A 20,745-nucleotide genomic window follows, 5' to 3' on the forward strand; every position below is an offset into this window, starting at 1 on the left:
CCGGTCCCTGAGCTAAAGCTGCAGAAACTCGTGAGCACAGGGAGGCCTTGGTAGAACACATCAATTTGACATTGGAAAAGGTACCGAATTGGGGCGATGATAACCAAGTCAAATTTAATCCTACCAAGACTCAAGCGTATTTGTTTACCGCCAAGAGGAGTCCATTCCACCTGACGTCAACTTTCCGAAGTGTATCTGTACCCATCACCGACAGTAGTAGCGCTTTCTATCGACTGTATCACGGCGAGTGCTCTGAGGAATTATTCTCTCTAATTCCTGCTTCCCCCTTCCTTCTTAAGTCCACGCGAGCTGGTTCTCGATGTCACCGCCTAACTGTGACATCAATTCCATCGCGAACAAAGAAATTTGGCAACTCCTTTCTTTGTCGCACTTCCAAAAAATGGAATTCCTTACCAGCTCACGTGTTCCTCTCCTCTTACAACCCGGGTTCCTTCAAACGTGGAGGCGTGAAGAGGCATCTTGCGGGCCGGCAAGGCGAAGGCGGCTAGTGCAGAACGTTTTTCCCGTCTGTACTGGCTGTCGTCGCGTTTGGACTCTACTACCACTTACCTTAGTCTTTCAGGTGGAGTAGAGTCATTGCCCTCCCGGCGATAAAAAAAAAACAGAACTGCGAGGCATCAAAAAGATCTACACCCGTACGTAGTTGACGTATTTAAGACACGTACGAAACGATTTGCTTCCTCCTTTCATCAGAAAGGGGGGGTGCGTATCAACGCACCGCCAAGGTCTGGAATACCCTCCCGACCTCCGTTTTCCGCACCACCTACAATATTACACATATTGTAGTTTCAAGTCTAGAGTGAATAGGCATCTTCAAGGCAAGCGTGCTCCATCTTAGACTGTATTTCACTTTCCATCAGGTGTGATAACGGTCAAGCGCTAGCCTATACATTTTAAAAAAAAGTTATGTTTCAATTTATTAGTAGTTTTTGCGTGTATTAAAAAAATTATTCTTTATTTATATTTAAGACATTTCACAATTTACAGAAATCTATAACACAGATTATTCTCATTGATCAATTAATATAACGATGAACGACAATATTAAATTTATTGGTACGGTAATAAGTAATTAAACAAATAATAATTAATAATAGTACATACTTTGTCCAGGAAAATGTTAAAAAGTATGTAACATTGTAATCTTCCCAAATTATGAACTCATTAAATATAGAGCTAAGAGAAAGTATCTTTGTGTATAAGAAGTATCTTACAAAATTTATAATAATTTAATGGCACTGCTGGAGCTAGAGGCTGAGACTTAAAGTATCGCACATAATACTTGATAGAATATAACAAAATTGATGAGTTCACGCCTTTGAAAGGGCCTATTTTAAAATTATTCTGTTCATACAATTCATAAATCTCAACCAAATAAACGTATAAAAATAGCAATACTTATTTCGTACATTTGTAGACACTTTCAGGCATTTGAAAGAAAGAGATATTTCTTCTTACCTATTTACTTAAACGTACTCTCACTCTATACTTCTCTATGAAAAAAATATCAATAAATTTGACAGCGTATGAGCGTCGGTCTGACAGTTTGATATTGACATTCTGATTTCTGTTCACACATGGGATGAAGTTGGTTTGAATAAAATTCTATTGCAAAAATACACATATATAATTAAATATTAGATGAGATTTGATCCCATTAAAGGACTTCGCAGTTACTTATTATGTAACAAATATAAAAGGTTCTTATTTTATAAATCTACGTATAAACCGGCATTTGAAAATTTATGAATCAAACTAAATTAAATTATACAAATTATAATATTTTCAGCCAGAGAAATTTTACAAGCACAATCAAAATGCAAGTTTTTACTCAAAAACGTAATCCAATTACTGGGGATACGGAATGGGACGTTCAACATGAAGATTACGACTATCACCAAGAAATTGCTAGATCAGCTTTTGCTGATATGCTTCACGATACAGAAAGAAATAAGAAATATCATAGAGCTTTGCAACTAGCAATACAAAAAATGCATAGTTATGGCAAGAAAGCAAATGTTTTGGATATAGGTATGTTTCATTATCAATGTAAATTAAAATAAATTGTTCTAATGGACTATCATTATAAATAACCATTTACATTATATTTGCATACATTATAACTTATACATACAATTTTTATAATGAAAACGCATTAAACAAATTCTTATTTGTGTATTTTCAGTTATTCTCACATATTGAAATGTTTCAATTCAATAAAAAAATTATGAAATAATCATATATTTGAATAATAACAAGTTAAATTTAATTTTACAGGAACCGGTACAGGTTTACTGTCTATTATGGCAGCAAATTGTGGGGCTGATACAATCATAGCCTGTGAAGCTTTCAAGCCTATGGCAGAATGTTGTATGAAGATTCTAGAAGCAAATGGTGTAGCTGATAAAATTACTGTCATCCCTAAAAGATCCACACATTTGACAGTTGGTGATGATGGAGACATGAAACAGAAGGCTAATATATTAGTTACTGAAGTGTTTGATACTGAATTGATTGGTGAAGGTAGTTATATTATATTTTATTACAATAGTCGCGTAATTGATTAAAACAGACTACCGAAAGTAGAGTACAGATACATAATTGTTACTTCAAATTCAATTAATGTATAATAAGGAGATCTATTTGCAATGGTGTGTGCTTTTCATGCCAAGATAGCCTAGTGGTTATAACACATGAGTCTTAACCAATGATTGTGAGTTCTAACCTGGGCAAGCACCACTGAATTTTCATGTGCTTAATTTGTGTTTATAATTTATCTCGTGCTTGAACTTGAAGGAAAACATAGTGAGGAAACCTGCATGTGTCTAATTTCATTGAAATTCAGCAGCATGCGTATTCTACCAACCCGCATTGGAGCAGCCTGGTGGAATAAGCTCCAAACCTTCTCCTCAAAAGGGTGTGGAGGCCTTAGCCCAGTAGTGGGACATTAACAGGCTGTTACTGTGCTTTTTGTGCACTGTTATAGGCATGTTGGATTAGTCTAGTGAAGGGCTAGATTACTAAAGGTCAACTGTAGATTGTAGTCTCAATGTCAAAATCTGTAAGTGCATACTCTATAACCATAGAAATTCGAAGTTTCAGGTTCAATCCCGTGGTCTTTTCTATTGCCCACTACTAACATATTAAGCTTTACACTTAACATAGGGGAAAGTAGTAATTTTAGCAATTCTTTGAAAATAGCCATTGCTACTAACTTTAAATAGATTTGTATCATTAAAATTTCCCATGAAATTTAAATGACAAAAGTATCTGTTTTTTTTTGTAAATATTAATTTTGCTTTTATTTTTACGAAATAAATCATTACTCTTTTATATAGTGAACTGTTGTAACAACAATAATGGAAGGTGTTTTTATTTCAAGGTGCATTGTCAACCTTCTCGCACGCGCATAAATATCTCCTGGAAGAAGACTGTATTGTTATTCCTGATTCAGCTGTTATATATGCTCAGGTTATCGAAAGCCCGCTACTGCAAAAATGGAATAAACTTAATGATTTAGTTGATGAAGATTTAAACCTGTTATTACGTACACCTAAAAAGGTATTTTGTAATTTTAGAATTAAATTTTGGTTATATTTTTCTTTATTTATATATTCAAAGGAAAAATTTTCAACATTCAATCTTTTTTACTTATATTTGTCTTTATTTTTTCCTTGTGAGTGTTCAATAAAGTTGTTTAATAATAATGTAATTTAATGTTTTATTAGGAAATGTATGGCATAACTATATATAAATTGACGAGCCAGTTGGTGTGGTTGGTAGAACACTTGCCTTTCACGCCGAAGGTTGTGGGTTCGATTCCCACCCAGGATAGACATTTGTGTGCATGAACATGTCTGTTTGTCCTGAGTCTGGGTGTAATTATCTATATAAGTATGTATTTACAAAAGTAAAAGTAATATATGTAGTATATCAGTTGACTGGTTTCCATAGCACAAGCTTTGTACAAGCTTAATTTGGGATCAGATGGCCGTGTGTGAAAAATGTACCAGGATGTTATTATTATTATAACAAAATATGGCGTATTTTGGTTGTAATAGCAAATTTCTTTCTTCTGTAATTGACATGAAAGTCCTCTCTATAGATAGCCAGTCATAACCATTTGATAAAGGGAAATGAGGTCGTCTATTAAGCAATAGAAAATGATGATTACTACAAATTCTTAATTTGAACTGCATCCTAGCTTCAAAATTAGGGTTAGAATAAAATGCATTTGGCATTTTGTCAAGATAATGTCATTATCAGCTGAGTGTTGAATTTTCCAGAGACACTCCTGCGATTTTGAAATAAATAAATTACACATAAATTGGATTACACTATGAAAATGACAATAGAGATCTTACTGGTCTTTATTTGCTCACAATCGCTTAATGCTTTTATATTAACCATTGTCTCAAAAAAGAATTTCGAGAATATTTTTCCATTAGCTTGTTATATATATTATTAATGAATTATAAAATTTTCAGATGAAGGATTGTGCAGGTTCAGCAGCTGTTCATGATATTCAGCTGTCGCAAGTTCCTCGTGAAGCATTCAAAGAGCTCTCTGATCAGATACCAGTATTTTATTATGATTGGTCTGGTCATTCCTCCATTGACATGAAACGTAGTGTCCAACAGCTCTTTACAGTTACTAATACTGGCAGAGCTCAAATGATCTTTATGTGGTGGGAACTTAATATGGACCCTGAAGGTGGGTATTATTGTTAGATTACTGTTATTGAAAGTCATAATATTTTGGATTTTGGAAAACATATTTTGTTGTTCAATTGTTTATTTTCTTTTTTATAGAGATGAGGTAAAGTTCTTGTTCCATTCTGTTACATTAAAAATAAAAAATATTTTATTGTTTTAGGTAAAATATGCTTGAGTTGTGCACCATGGTGGGCACATTCCGATGCTAATTTATCATCAGAAAGTCCCAAGGACTCCATACCATGGCGTGACCATTGGATGCAAGCAGTTTATTATCTACCAAAGGAACTGACATTGGAAAAGCATACAGAAGTCTCTTTGATATCTTGCCAAGACGAGTACTCCTTGTGGTTCTATTTACAAGACGAGAAAACAAAACATAAACATTATCAAAGACCCATTTGTGAATGTGGGGTCCATATGGCTCTTTCAAGAACTCACGTGTCCTATTTAAACGATGGGAGGCGAAGTAAAAAATTACTTCAGAAAGTAATAGAAGATGTTTCAAATGATTCCGTTGTTTTAGACCTAAATGGTAGTAGCCTTCTTGGGCTGGCTGCCGCTAGAGTAGGAGCTAAATCGGTTTACATAATTGAAAATATGAATTTAAATATTGGGATCTTAAATGATTATATTAAAGAAAATGGAATAGATAATGTTCAGATAATTTCAGAGCCAACGGATGAGATTTTAGAGAATGTGACTAATGTAGTCTGTGATCCCAATTTTAGTACGGCAATACTGCCGTGGGAGAATTTAAAAGTTGCATACTTGTTGTACAAGTATAGCGGTAAATTGAAGGATAATATTGCTGTTATACCTTCAAGTTGCGAGTTTTGGGCTATGCCTGTTGAATTTCAAGATTTGCATAAGATAAGGATACCGCTTGGAGTTTGTGAGGGAATTGACATGTCTATATTCGACATACTTGTTGAGGTAATTAATGTTTTAATCTTTTTTGTTGTGTTTAGTTACATTTTAAACCGTAACCGTAACAGCCTGTGAATGTCCCACTGCTGGGCTAAAGGCCTCCTCTCCTCTTTTTGAGGAGAAGGTTTGGAGCTTATTCCACCACGCTGCTCCAATGCGGGTTGGTGGAATACACATGTGGCAGAATTTCAGTGAAATTAGACACATGCAGGTTTCCTCACGATGTTTTCCTTCACCGTAAAGCACGAGATGAATTATAATCACAAATTAAGCATATGAAAATTCAGTGGTGCTTGCCCGGGTTTGAACCCACGATCATCGGTTAAGATTCACGCGTTCTTACCACTGGGCCATCTCGGCTCAAAACATTTTAAAACACCATTACTATGTTCCAAAGCGGGGGGGGGGGGGGGGGTGAGGTGTCAGATAAACAAGCTTCTTTAGATTACATATTAATACTGATTTGCTAAAAGTTCTGTTATTGAGGCCGTAAAATGACAGACATTACCATACCAGTGTATTTAGGTTAGATTACGTTGACCATAAGTGGCATATAGGCTAGAATTCCTTTAAATTTTTTTTTATAAAAAATGTCTATTTTCGCATCATGTGGAAAGCTCTTTTGATGAAATTTGGTATGATGATAATTGATTTTTTAGGTCTCTAAATGCCTATAATGGTGTGTGTATCACACTTTATATTATCGTAACTTATTATAAATTTTGTGAATATGCCAATTTTGTTTCTTATATAAATAAATATCTTCAGTATAGGACAGAATTTTACCGTTGGAAAATGTTACATCATGGGTTGAAACACTTTAAACAATTAATATAAATTTAACGCGGGTGAAACCGGGTACAGTTAGTATAATTTTTAATACTTTTTCGGCATTCATTATTCATTACTGTTTTATGTACTAGGTGGTATGGCTTTGTGCAAGCTCGTTTGGTTAGGTGCCACCCACTCATCAGATAGTCTATCGCTAAACAGCAATACTCAGTATTGTTGTGTTCCGGTTTGAAGGGTGATTGAGCCAGTGTAACTACAGGCACAAGGGACATGTCATCTAAGGTCCCAAGGTTGGTGGTGGATTGGCGACGTAAATTAGTAATTGGTGAGAAATATTAACCAGGGATGGTTTTCTTTTCTCACATCGCCAATGTCTATGGGTGGTGGTGACCACTTAACATCACACGGCCCATTTGCTCGACCTATAACATTTTTTTTGTTGTTTCCAACATTATATGGGATACAAAGTACATAATAATGTTTGCAATTACGTTCCAGAAGTCTCGTATGATCAGCGACGCGGAAATAGAAGCCCAGCCACTGTGGGAATATCCTTGCAAATGTCGTGGACTGCCGAGAAAACTATTCGATATTGACATGAAGAATTTGAAGCCTACCTTCGCATGTGACGGGAAAAATCCAATCGTGTAAGTTTTATATTTAAATTTTATCCGTTATGTGCCGCCTGCTAAGCTTATTTAAACTGTAATTATAATTATATTGTTGTATTAGTTTTTTTTTCATACGTATTCTTTGAGGTTAGCCCGCGGTCGCTCAGGTGAACATCACTAACAATAATTTATTTATTTGTTTAATCCTATTTTTATTGTAATATTTTGTTCTATAGCCATTTTCTTTGCTATATTGTACAAAACGTAGATTGATTATTTTGCATTATTCAATTATGTTTTTTTGAAATCCTTGGAAATCATACTAATATGTCTTTCCTGTTAATTACTTTTAATAATGGTCTACAATTTCGTTATGTGAATATTTTTGATATATCTTTAACGACTTGAATCATTTATTTGAACATACATACACATTTTTTATAAAAATATTTTAACTATTTAGTATTAATTGCAACCTTACGTACTTAACGTCATAGTACTATCTAGGAGTGCATTAATAGTCCTCCAGACCGATTTCGGCCACGGCGGCCAATCTCAAGAGAGATTAGCCAACTGCGCAGGATATATTATAGTGCGCAAGTGTGTGCGCAAACACAGGTGCACCCTCTATTTCCTAACTCTCATAATCCGATAGGACGGCAATCCGATACGACAGGAAAGAGTTCAGGCGCAAGACCTACGGCTTTACGTGCTTTCCGAGACACGAGTGTACACATTTCCAACTTCCAGACCCCGGGCTGCTACTGAGAATTTTCGACAGGAAAACTCAATAACTTTTTTAATAAAAAGTCTAATGACCGACCTGGGATTTGAACCAAGGACCTCCGGGTCTGCGGCCTTACATGTTCAACGTACACAACAGTACTGTAAATCTGCATCTAAAGGTCTCATAGAATATACCTACATTCGCAAAAGGTTATTTACAATCTCCTCAATCTTGTCGAAACCGGTTCGATACTAAAGTGTGTCTATTTCATGTTTTAGGGATTCAGAAATTGAAGGAGATAATCCAGTGAACGGTTTCGCCATATGGGCCGTGTGGGTGGTGGGAGAAAATCGAATCAGCTCAGGGCCCGTTGACTGGCCGACCTTTGGGGAGAACGTTAATTGGGATTTGCACACCAGGCAGGCGGTGAAGATACTTGTAAGTATTAAAATAAAAAAAAGTTTGGATGTGTGTGTATATTGGCTGGGGCCAACATACACACACAAAGGTACTTTTGCGGGCACGTATACAAACACAAACGCATTTGTTTATAAATCACTACCACTATAGTCATTTTCTGTGGCTTTTAACATAATGCAGGAATTTAACGAGACGACGACTTAACAAATGAATTATATATTTGTTCAGCTACATCAATCAATGGCTCAAGAGACATTTAGACGAAAGTGAGTTATTTTTAACATAGCCCAACATTTCGAGATGTATCGCTAGGTATATATGACATAATTATATCTTAAAAAGAAATTTCGTTACAATTATAATTAATAATTATTTAAATTAAATATTCGAGATTGTAACTCTTATTTTTTGTCTAACGAATGACATTTGTCTGTTACCGTAGTTATCTTGCTGTGTTTTTCATTGTATTATACAAGCTGTTATATTTATATTATCTGTGCTGTGTTATAGCGACTAACTGTTAGTTATTAATTACGATTAAGATGGTAGGGCTTTATCCACCACCATCCACTCATCAGATGTTCTACCGCTAAACAACAATAATTAGTATTGTTGCATTCCGATATGAAGGATGAGTGAGCCAGTGTAACTACAGGCACAAGGGACGTAACATCTTCAAAGGGAAATATTGTCCCTCATCGGTGCCATTTTAATTACGTTCTACCTCTTACATGGAGACCAATTAATAAATACCTGTTGTTTCAGAAACATTCAAGACTTGTAACCGACTCGGATGTATGGTATTATCAAGTAGCATGCGATTTAGAAAAGGGGCAATTCAATCTGCATATAGACTGGGTTAATGAAGAATGACACGTTATAGTTTGCGTCCGTATATAAATATATTTATATATATATATTACGCAAAATAATAAATATTTATGCGATGACTACCTGAATATATAGTTTTATTTTAATTACAAGAAATATAATCTCACAATTATAAATCTCTTTATGTTACAACATATTATACAATACTATTTATTTACCTGCATTTACAACCGTGGATGAAGTTTATACCATTTTTAGGTTATGTTTTTTTTTAATAGTTTATTTATATTTTGTTACTCCTTCTTTCGAGTAAAACTTTTTAGTGTATACGTAGTTAAAATAATAATTGTGTATGACATTAATATATAGATATGTAATGTAACTTTATATAATAATAATTATAATGAAAAATAAATGGATAAAATGAACATTTGAACTATTATTGCATTTGTTACATTACCTTCGAGCAAAACTGAATCTATTGAAACGGGAAGGTAATAATGATAACAATATATCAATAATCGAATGTATATTTATATCTTAATATTTTTTCCAATTCACAACTGTTATTTTTCGTTGTCATGGCCACATCATCTCATCCGTTATTTTTGGTTGCCATCGCAACATTTTTGTACAAAAACGAATGACGTTCCGAAATAGGCCGATCGGGTATTAAGTTCTGTTGTCACTCGAATGGGACGCCAGTAATGGTTACAGGCGGGCTTGGTGGACAGTCCTGGCTTTAACTGTCGTAGCATGGCTTAGCATGGCTTGGCATGGCATGGCTTGGCTTGGCTTGGCTTGGCTTGGCTTGGCTTGGCTTGGCTTGGCTTGGCTTGGCTTGGCTTGGCTTGGCTTGGCTTGGCTTGGCTTGGCTCGCATATGGCATGTGGCGTGGCGATATGTAGCGTGGCATTAGCGTGGCGTTACAATCGGCCATCCTGTAACAATTGCCCCCGCAATGGAGTACTCCAATGTTGATTAGCTTTCTAGTAAGTCAATAAGGTCTTCGCTCTGTAAATGATCGTCAGAGGTGCTGGCACTGTCAGATACAGTATCACCCTGTGAATGTCCCACTGCTGGGCTAAGGCCTCCTCTCCCTTTTTGAGGAGAAGGTTTGGAGCTTATTCCACCACGCTGCTCCAATGCGGATTGGTGAAATACACATGTAGCAGAATTTCAGTGAAATTCGACACATGCAGGTTTCCTCACGATGTTTTCCTTCCACCGTCAAGCACGAGATGAATTATAATAACAAATTAAGCACATGAAAATTCAGTGGTGCTTGCCTGGGTTTGAACCCACGATCATCGGTTAAGATTCACGCGTTCTTACCACTGGGCCATCTCGGCTACAGATGTCAGATACAGGAGCTATACTACGCTAGGGTCGCAGAGAGTCTATTTATTATATAGGGGCTCGAATATAAGTCATTAAGTTATTTAGTTTTGTGTTAACCTTAGCAGCACTACTTGTAGGCCTGCCTTCAGAGATATAGTCTCCTTTTTTTTATAAACACGACAATTTTTGCGATGGTTGTTAAAATTATTTTTCATCTTGACGCTGGTTTTTTATTATGAGCACTAGCCTTATTACGCTTGGACTGAGTCGGTTCATATACGCGATCCGGGATCTTTACATCGCACACTGACCTTTCATTACGTGAAATCATAATAATCAAAAGTATTATTTCTCAAATTATATCAGGTAGACCGTTAGAACAATTATTAGCTGATTCACTAGGGTCAGTGGCGTGTAGGGCCTTAAGTATCGTACGATTAGTGCGTTGAATTGCACGCAATTGAATTTAATGTGCTTAAATTGCTTATCTGAAGTAAATTTTTGGAAATACCTGCTTGTAAAAGCTTTACAATGATCAGTTACTATTCTACTTAGATAACCAAACAATTAAAATATTCTTTTAAGTATTCTAATGGCTTCTACCAAATTAACTGTCCGAGTACACTCCGCGATTACAATTTCGAGAACGCGTCAGTTATAACCAACATATATTGTAATAATAAATTTATTAAGCAATTGTATTCGTTTTCATTTAACCTTTCTATACTGATTTCGGCTATGGCTACCACGCCTATTGCTACCCACCTATACTGTTATTAGTTATGTCATTCGTGACTTAAGATGGAGGCAAACGGAATTGTAAGACCACATAAATTTGAAACTCTAGTCACTAAAGAGTTTGGTTAAGGTTTTTGCAAAATTTTAGACAAAAGTAGCTTGGTTGGATTCACCTGACTTGGCTTGTTGGCTGATTCGTCACAGCTGTCTGTTCACGCTAGAAGCTCGCCGGTTTTCGAATTGACATCTTTGCTTCCAGTATTAATAATGTTCATGTAGCCCTCACCACCTCAAATCAAAGTAGCTGGTAACGCGTAGGAAATTCCTTGTAATTCATAATGATGTGGCGCTGTTCAGACATTGTTTCCGTCGCCATTGCCTACCACTTGAACAACGCAGACAGGGATCGGTTTCAGGGTTTATGTTCTTGTCCAGGTATGGCAGCTGTTTAGCGTCCTTGTTCGGCTTGTCAAGTATTTGGACTTGACCACGAAGTTTATGTTGTAGGTAGAATGATTTAACTTGATTACTCCAGCCATAAATATCTCCAAACTGGTCAATTTTATTTAACCACGCCGATACTGTAACATCATTTCTTTCAGGGTCGAATTCCAGAATAAGAGACGCTGCACGATGGCCTTAGAAATGTCTTAGCGGCGAAGTTTTCTTGGTCGAGTTCACGTATCGCCCTATTAAATTCTTTTTCAAGCAAACCTTTGAATAGTTTACTAGCGGGTGGTGGCGGATACTCTTCAGCTTCGCTGGAATGGTTTTGTTCTTGCACACCATCCAGGCGAGCGGACATAATCGCCAACAGACACATTAGGGCGATTACGTTTCATATCCCACTTCTGAATGAAACGGGAAGGTAATAATGATAACAATATATCAATAATCGAATGTATATTTATATCTTAATACTTTTTCCAATTCACAACTGTTATTTTTCGTTGTCATAGCCACATCATCTCATCCGTTATTTTTGGTTGACATCGCAACATTTTTGTACAAAAACGAATGACGTTCCGAAATAGGCCGATCGGGTATTAAGTTCTGTTGTCACTCGAATGGGACGCCAGTAATGGTTACAGGCGGGCTTGGTGGACAGTCCTGGCTTTAACTGTCGTGGCATGGCTTAGCATGGCTTGGCATGGCTTGGCATGGCATGGCATCGGCTCGGCTCGGCTCGGCTCGCATGTGGCATGTATATTACATACACACCTATATACACATATTCTACCGCAAAACAGCAGTACTTGGTATTGTTGTGTTCCGGTTTGAAGGGTGAGTGAGCCAGTGTAATTACAGGCACAAGGGACATAACATCTTAGTTCCCAAGGTTGGTGGCGCATTGGTGATGTAAGCGATGGTTAACATTTCTTACAATGCCAATGTCTAAGGGCGTTTGGTGATGATGAGTTTTGGCTTAGTGGTTTAGAAAGCGTGTATCTTGACTGATGACTGAGGGTTTAAGTCCAAGGATTTTCATGTGCTCAATTTGAGTTTATAATTCATCTCGTATTCGGCGGTGAAGAAAAACATCATGAAGAAAACAAAAAAATCAACACGCATTGGAGCAACGTGGTGAAATAAGCTGCGAACCAGGAGAGGAACCCTGAACCCAGCAGTGGGACATTTACAGGCTGTTAATTAAATTTATGTCTTAACTATGGTGTACAAATGGGGTCGAAGTTTGGAAGGACTTTTGCCGACTTTAACAATTTTTTTCGTTGATGCTTAGAGATGCAAGGATGCTATCTACAGAAGTATAAATGTGTGAATTGTCCGAATATAGGTAAAAGAAAGAAGTTAAAAGACATAAATAGAAAATATTGTTTATAAATATATAAAAGAAAACCTATATGAAGCATTGAACTTCTAAAGATAAATTAATGGCACCACGATTACAAAAAATCAATTGTATTCAGTGTTGCTAGTCTAATAGTGTTATAATTGTGATCGTCTAGTTTTCTTGTTAAAATTAATGTGCAGGACACGGACGTAAGAGAAGTACGGACGCAACCTCGGTTAATCATTGTTGAACCATGTTAATGGCTCTCAACTACATATGTGCGCGATTGACATGAAAGAACTGACAACACCACGTTTTTGTATGTAAATTTTGTTCTCAAAATTTTTAAAACAAATTTAACGAAACGATATATACCTTAATGAATTTATTAAGAATATTATTAATGAAAACAAAAGCTAAGATTTTATATCGCGAAATATTTAGATAAGTATAGAGAGCCGTTTCTTTGTAGTATTTATTATAAACAAAGGAATATATAACCAATAATAATAGACATACGTTAAGTAAATGTTGTAATATTATATATTCATTATTTACAGTGGTTCGAACCCGGTCAAAACAAACGCGTTCCGTTATCAAAGATCCGGCACGTCTTCCACAGAACTCCGTAAAAAGATGGGATGTTAAAATATGGTAACTAGTATCTAGCATCACCTACCGCAGTAGCACGAAAAACTTAATGGCAACTCAGCGATTCCACACTCGTAGTTCGACCACGCTTTTTGCCGCTACTTCACGCAATCTCATTATGCTGTCGGGAACTCACACGATTAATTAATTATTTATGGCTTATTAGAAAATCAGCTTAGCGCCCAGATCGAACCTCGGATGCGGAATGAATCTGTGTTTAACGGTTTTTATTTTTTATTATGATTTGATGTATGAGGTGTATATTGAGTCCGTAACAGTTTTGAATAATGTTTATTACTTATAATATACATTTCATAACTCCTCGTAATATAAATGCCGCATGATTGACTTAAAGACGCTGTGTCTTTAAGTCAATCGAACAATGAAATAATAAATAATTTGCATTGTAAAATAAAATGATTTATGACACTTTACTTTTACTGTAAAAAATCTTATTTAAATTTCCTCGTCGGTTAATAGCATGCTTTAAGTATGATTTATATGTTTGTTATAGTTTTAAATAAAAGCTAAAATCATATGAAAGTATTTGTTACCTCACGTTAACATAACATCAAAACTAAAAAATACTTGTTACGTATATCATATACTTATGATTAATTATCTTTTTAAATTTTTTTTATATTATCCCAGTTACTATATGCAGTTTATTTTAAATACATTGGGAGTTAATATGAAATCAGCATTGATTTGTCTGGTTGTAAGAGTCTTATCATAATCGGCCTTACTTATAAAAAACAATGCTGTGTTTTCTTCTTTCAAATGTCAAATCAATAACGACAGAAAGAGAGAATTTGGTGTTTAATTAAACACTAGCTAAGCAATCCTTATAAGTTAGTCTGAATTATTATAAAAAGTATATTTTTTAAAGTACTTAATTTTTTTCATTAAATTAAATAATTCAAAATAATAATTATAATATTGTTTGTTTGTTTGTATTGACGAGCCGGTTGGCGTGATTAGTAGATACTTGCCTTTCATGCTGAAGGTTGTAGGTTCGATTCCCACCCAGGACAGACATTTGTGTGCATAAACATGCGTGTTTGTCCTGAGTCTGGGTGTAATTATCTATATAAGTATGTATTTACAAAAGAAAAGTAGTATATGTAGTATATTAGTTTTTGGTTTCCTTAGTACAAGCTCTGCTTAATTTGGGATCAAATGGCCGTGTATGAATAATGTCCCAGGATATTATTATTAATGGCATACGCATAATGGCGATTAAACTTTGATTAAAGTATGCGCTTTAAACGACACAAAAAAGTCACCTATTGTCATATCTCCTCATTTTAAGAATACTTCCCTCGCTGCCACAGCCAGTATCGCGATACTTGGTGTCGAGATTTCGAAAGTTGTTTAGTTCCGCGGTCAATTGGAAAGTAAAGCCAAATTGCCTTCTAAACAGCTTGATGTGCTCAACAAGGCGAGACAGTACTTCACGTCGGCTCGTCGCCTAAAACTCTAGAAGGCGCATCTCATCTCTGGGTGTGAGTTCCCCAGTACCAGTTTCTTCCCTTTGACCGCATTCAACGTAGATAAATTCGAATTGTCGACGATCAAGTTCTTACCGACCGACTGCTGAATTCCACTACCGGACGTCGCGCCAGAACTCTAAATTCCATCCTCACTACCTCGATGAAATCCACAACAGCGCAATTTTTAAGGCATTTCCTGCCTCGCACAACCACTTTGCAACCTTCAAGAAGAGAGCGTATTCATTCCTTAAAGGCCGGCAACGCACCTACAAGCCCTCGGGTGTTGCACATGTCCATGGGCGGTTGTGGTCAATTTCCATCAGGAGTGCCTTCGGCTCGTTTGCCCCCTCTTACATAAAAAATGGCATAAAAAACGGTTCAGAATATCGCCAAACTTCTATCTTCACTAAATTGCTGTTTTACCTAAATAGAGACGCACAATATAATTGTATATTGGTACAGTAATAAGTCTTCCATTAGTTTACTCATAAATTCAATGATAAAAAAAAATGTATACGTAATCACGTAAAACTTCTTAATGTACATACATATGTACGTATCTGACAATCACATGCAGGTCGTGAAATAATTATATTAAAGAAGGATCCCTCTGCACAAGCACTTAGTCTCTTGTTTTTTAAATGTCTCATGTTTATTCTCTGCGTTATTTAAATTGTATTTAAAGAACTTATTAATGTAACCTACATTCATGATTTAATTAAGAACTATTTTAACCGCCACTTGGACATGGATAAAAAGTAAAGTTTGTGATCATTATGTCATTCAGTGGAAAAAGCATTAAGTATTTATATTCATGTAGGGTAGCTTTATGTCAAGTTTCATTGTCTTCTAAGTCTTTGGAATACAGATGGGCGTATCATAAAATGTGTTTTTTTGGACTGTGGATCATTCATAGACATAGAAAATACTTTAAAAAAACCATTGTTTATTATGTGGACATTATCGAATAAACTTAATTCTACCAACCTACTTTACAAAAAAATATTGCCTACGGCGCCTAAGGCATATTACGATATCATTTTAAGCCTGCACCATACGAGTAAGATAATTTAGTATAGGTAAAAAGAAAATTATAAAACATTATAAATTATTTATACATACAATCAACTTCGCTATGAGAATTCGTAAAAAGAATAGGTATCACGATAATTTACCTATTATTACTCGAATAAGTCAAAGTACATACTAAATATTTTTATTTAATTGTATTAAACACGATACCTTTCGTGTGGCGCCAGCTTTTGTATCCGGAGACACGCATGTGGTCCAGTTGACAGTTCTAATCGAGCATTGAAGACATAAGTAGGCACAAAAGTAGATAAAGTCATGTTTTTTGTATCAACTAATCGTTGGAAGGTCTCTGCTTAAGAGGCAAGAAACTGGTTTGGCGTTCAAAACGCATCCTTATTTAGTTGTTTTTCTTAATTATGCATTTGCCGATGAAGAATGTGCAAAGAGGTTGCGATAAACAAGTAATTATTCGAGAAATAAAAAATGTAGCAAATATAAGGGGACAAACAAGCTATATTTAAACACCATTTATAGTATTCGGAAGTGATTAGTGCATTTCAACTGCTTGTTTGATGACACGTGAAGAATGGCTTCGGAATTCCTTGGTATCTTACAATTACATTTATCTTTTAGATCCAATTTTGTATATCAACTTACTATTTTTTGCTTTGTATTGAAACCATAAATAGGTTTAATCAGGGGCAACTTTTTAAGAAGATATTTGTGAATTAAATATAAATAGGATGAGAAACAGCCAAGTTGACCCGGTGAAGTCATATATCATATAGACGGAAAGAATAAATTTCTGCTGTGTTGCTGATACTAAGAAAAGAAAAAAAAAAAAAGTATTTTTTATCCATCTTTTGATTTCATTATTGTATTCGTTTTTATCGTATTTTTATTTGAAATCAACTTATATAATGAAAATACTATTTACAGATTACAGAAAATATTATAAACAGACATGCTGTTACGTAATCTCATTAAGAAAATCGATTTTCCTTTAATATTTAATTGTTTATAAATTTAATGACAGTTATATAAATATAACGTACAATATATAAGCAAACTATGCAACGTTAAGAAAATTGAAATATACATTATATATTAAAATATATTATATTTTATCATTTCCTTATTGCGTTTTTTAAGAGCACAAATTCGATCTCCACCATGGTATAATTTGTTTATGGACGGATGGTCCGACACTGGTTATATACAAAATTTTATTTTATTTACCGTTGGTTTAATTCGAAACATTTCAACGGTCTATAAAATTGGGTAACATACATATATTATCAAGCGTACCTACCTATTAACAATAATGTCAACTTATTTAGTATCGAATGTTAATAATCTAATTATTTATTATCAAAGCAATGTGTATGAACTAGCTGTAGTGCAACAATGTATAGGAAATAGTGTTTAGCATTTTATAATGCGGTTACTTGGACCCCCTGATGAGATTTTCTACTTATATTGCTTTTTATGCTATAGAGATATACAGTAAAGTTATTCTATAAGAAACGATTAATATTTGACTGAAATGAAATTGATAATGTGTATGCTTGATTGTCCGTAAAATCTTAAAAATCCATTTACGATGCTGCGGAAATATCAATAGCATATTTATAACCGAACATCAAACATTGTAGTACAGCAGTGTTATTCTGTAAAAAACTCACTTCATTACTCACCCGTGAAATATTGACTTATGGTGATGATGCGTGAATTCTTGAAATGTTTCAAATATTATGGTCATATTGCATGTCAGTTTCTGACATTTCACGACTTTTTTCTGCGGTGAGTTTCGAATTAGTTCTTACTGAATAGCGTTTTTTAGCATTTATTATAAAACTAAGAGAATGAAACTTAATGAATGGTAGGATTTGTATGTTAACTAAAAAAAAATCATCCGAAAAAATATAATGTATGAATTTTAACACAACCTTCACTGTCAGCGTTGTTGTGTAGTATTGTTTTACAAATAGTTCCATATCCATTTTTTTCTATTGTAATTAATATTTAATCTTAAGTCGTCTTTCTAGCGGTAATAAAAAGTGACATCGTGATAAATAGACAGCCTGCCAGACGTACGACATGTTCATTGTGAATCAGCTGTTTCGAACTAGCGGTAGACCGTGTCTTGTCTCGTTCACTTACTGTTAAGTATTACGCAAAAGTTTAAGACATAAATTGATTTTATATTATAATTTCTTGTTACTTTCGAAAAGTTTGCTCTTCCATGGTTTCATGTTAAGGTAACTATAATATATTATTTTCGTATCATATTATTAGCATGCACATCAAGTACTATATTTGAGCCGAGATGGACCGAGAAACTAAAACGGAGATTCAAAACAACTGAATTTGCATGTGCTTAATTTGAGAAAAAGACATCGTGAGGAAACCTGTATGTGTCGGATAAAATATATGCCAATGTATATTTAGGAGCGCCATTTTATTAGCATGGTGGCCTAATAGGGGGATAATTACGAGCCGCTACAACAAATGCAATATAATATTGTAATGTTCACCCTTTAAACGTGCTTTAATTCAAGTCGTAATATAGGTATTACAAATTAAATAATACATATATTTTATATATCATATATATATATATATATATTGGTAGATACTTGCCTTTCACGCCGAAGTTTGTGGGTTCGATTCCCACCCAGGACAAATATTTGCGTGCATGAACATGTCTGTTTGTCCTGAGTCTAGTATATATAGTATATGTAGTATATCAATTGTCTGGTTTCCATAGTACAAGCTCTGTACAAGCTTAATTTGGGATCAGATGGCCGTGTGTGAAAAATGTCCCAGGATATTATTATTATATTATATTTTCCTGCGCTCCGCTATGTGTGTCATCCGAGATGACAGATGGATAGATACACAGATAATATATATTCATATTATAAAATACTAATTAATACATTATTGTAAATGTGTGTACACTACAAATATAAATAAAAAGGTAAATTATTATGTCCCTTATTTTCTGGCAGATTTAAAGCATGGAAAATAAAATAAATAAAAAGCTTTCGTCCGCTTAAGCTGTCTGAAGAAATAAGTGGCTGTGTTGACGAGCCTTGACACACGCAGACCGTTGACTGCTCGGCTCGATGTGTTGTTTCTTCAGCTTGCCAGTATCAATCGTCAAATCAATAAAAAATGTATCGTCAATACATTCGATTTCTCCTTAAGGTATAATAAGTTTTTTTTAACAGTACAGTAACAAATACTAAAAATTCAACATGGCGTAGCCTGTGAGTTATTTGGAATTTAATATTTAATATATCGGTAATAGAAAACTTGAAATTAATATATAAATCTCGAAATCCGAAAAATATAATGAAATTTTAGTCTACTTTTCTTATACGTTACTGGTGTATTAGTCAAATACATATATTATGTAAAAATATTTTTTTGCAATATTAATTTTCTTCTTTATTTTTGTGTATTATGAGTAATTAGTATAAAATTAGTTCAATATATGGTAATATCGATTCAGTTTCTGATCTAGCTGAGGTTTTTTCTTGTGAGGCATAGTCGAATTCATATTTAGATAGTAATCCGTATGAGTAAAGTGTTGTGAAACTAATAAAATACGAGAGAATAGCCGCAAGCAACTGATAGTTTTTTTTAAATATAAAGCTGTCATATCAAATCATTCAAAATATTGAAATAACATGAGCCAATCCATCAGCAATGAGCTATTCATACGATTCCTATCACTTCATGTCTCGAAGTGTCGGACACACATCGCGAAGGATTGCTCCACACAGCCTGACATAATGACTCTGTTGGGATGTGATGTATGATAGTGTTGCTGCTAGATATTTATTCAGTGTACCTAAATATAGTGTAAACCATTAATAAGTGTTTTTTATGTGTATATAAATATTACTATTTTTTTTATATGTATAAAAACACATTTTTTTTTTTAATATTTGAATGTGAATGTAAATCTTAGTTATTATTAATATTATTAAAAATTCAAATGTCAATTATGGATTTAGCTTTTATTTCATTACCTATACATATAAATTACCAAACTATCAATACTCAAATCTACAAATTAACAAGTAACTATATTAATAGCCGTAAATCAGCTAGAATATCAAAAAATAGAAACTTTTAAATAAATTCGTCCAAACTAAAACAAAAAAAATCCAGTAAGTTTATGTAGTAATTACTATAGTCTAAAATATGCAGCATCAAATTTTCCACTAGAAATTTAAAATACATATCACAAAACAAATATAATTATTAATGATCTATTGCTAAAAAAGAATAAATATCAATATGTAAACATGTCAATTGGTTACAACCCTAGTAAATAGCTGTGTTTAAATTTACAAAGCTTTTAATATACAATAGACAGTAGGGTTTTAGATTGTCTTAAATACGGCAATTTTCTTGTACAAGGCAACACCGGTTTTTAAACGTAGGTACTCCGATTAACCTTTGCCGTCGCCTCGGGCGCTGTAACCTTATAATATCTTTGAGATTATAAATTGAATATCTACCTAACAGCCCACGGTTATGTTTGGTAATGCCGATACATAACTCTAATGCGATATCGAGATGTACAAATGCACGTTTCTATATATCTAATGTATGTAACGGTCACTTAGAAAGT

At 34.4% G+C, this 20,745-nt stretch overlaps 1 protein-coding gene and 1 long non-coding RNA gene across 2 annotated transcripts; one reads left to right on the forward strand and one right to left on the reverse strand.

The window, feature by feature from the left end:
* The first annotated feature begins 1,585 nt into the window (after positions 1–1,585).
* Positions 1,586–9,175, forward strand: LOC126774293 (protein arginine N-methyltransferase 7). The gene is made up of 9 exons (XM_050495744.1): positions 1,586–1,721; positions 1,811–2,052; positions 2,299–2,544; positions 3,404–3,582; positions 4,509–4,734; positions 4,897–5,672; positions 6,957–7,105; positions 8,075–8,234; positions 8,982–9,175. The coding sequence occupies exons 1-9, from the start codon at positions 1,663–1,665 to the stop codon at positions 9,087–9,089; spliced, it is 2,145 nt and encodes a 714-aa protein (XP_050351701.1). The 5' UTR covers positions 1,586–1,662; the 3' UTR covers positions 9,090–9,175.
* Positions 9,176–9,561: 386 nt separating this feature from the next.
* On the reverse strand, positions 9,562–13,753 carry LOC126774361 (uncharacterized). The gene is made up of 2 exons (XR_007669802.1): positions 13,598–13,753; positions 9,562–9,988 (listed from the first exon to the last, which is right to left on the reverse strand). It is a non-coding gene; the product is annotated as an uncharacterized LOC126774361 (long non-coding RNA).
* Between the last annotated feature and the right edge of the window lie 6,992 nt (positions 13,754–20,745).

The sequence above is a fragment of the Nymphalis io genome, chromosome 16 (genome assembly GCF_905147045.1).
Source record: "Nymphalis io chromosome 16, ilAglIoxx1.1, whole genome shotgun sequence".
Taxonomy (NCBI): domain Eukaryota; kingdom Metazoa; phylum Arthropoda; class Insecta; order Lepidoptera; family Nymphalidae; genus Nymphalis; species Nymphalis io.

Coding starts and splice junctions, on each gene's coding strand:
- LOC126774293 (XM_050495744.1), top strand. CDS start 1,663: ATGAGATTTGATCCCATTAAAGGACTTCGCAGTTACTTATTATGTAAC. Junction 2,545..3,403: donor TACTGAATTGATTGGTGAAG/GTAGTTATATTA, acceptor TTTTATTTCAAG/GTGCATTGTCAACCTTCTCG. Junction 7,106..8,074: donor GACGGGAAAAATCCAATCGT/GTAAGTTTTATA, acceptor TTCATGTTTTAG/GGATTCAGAAATTGAAGGAG.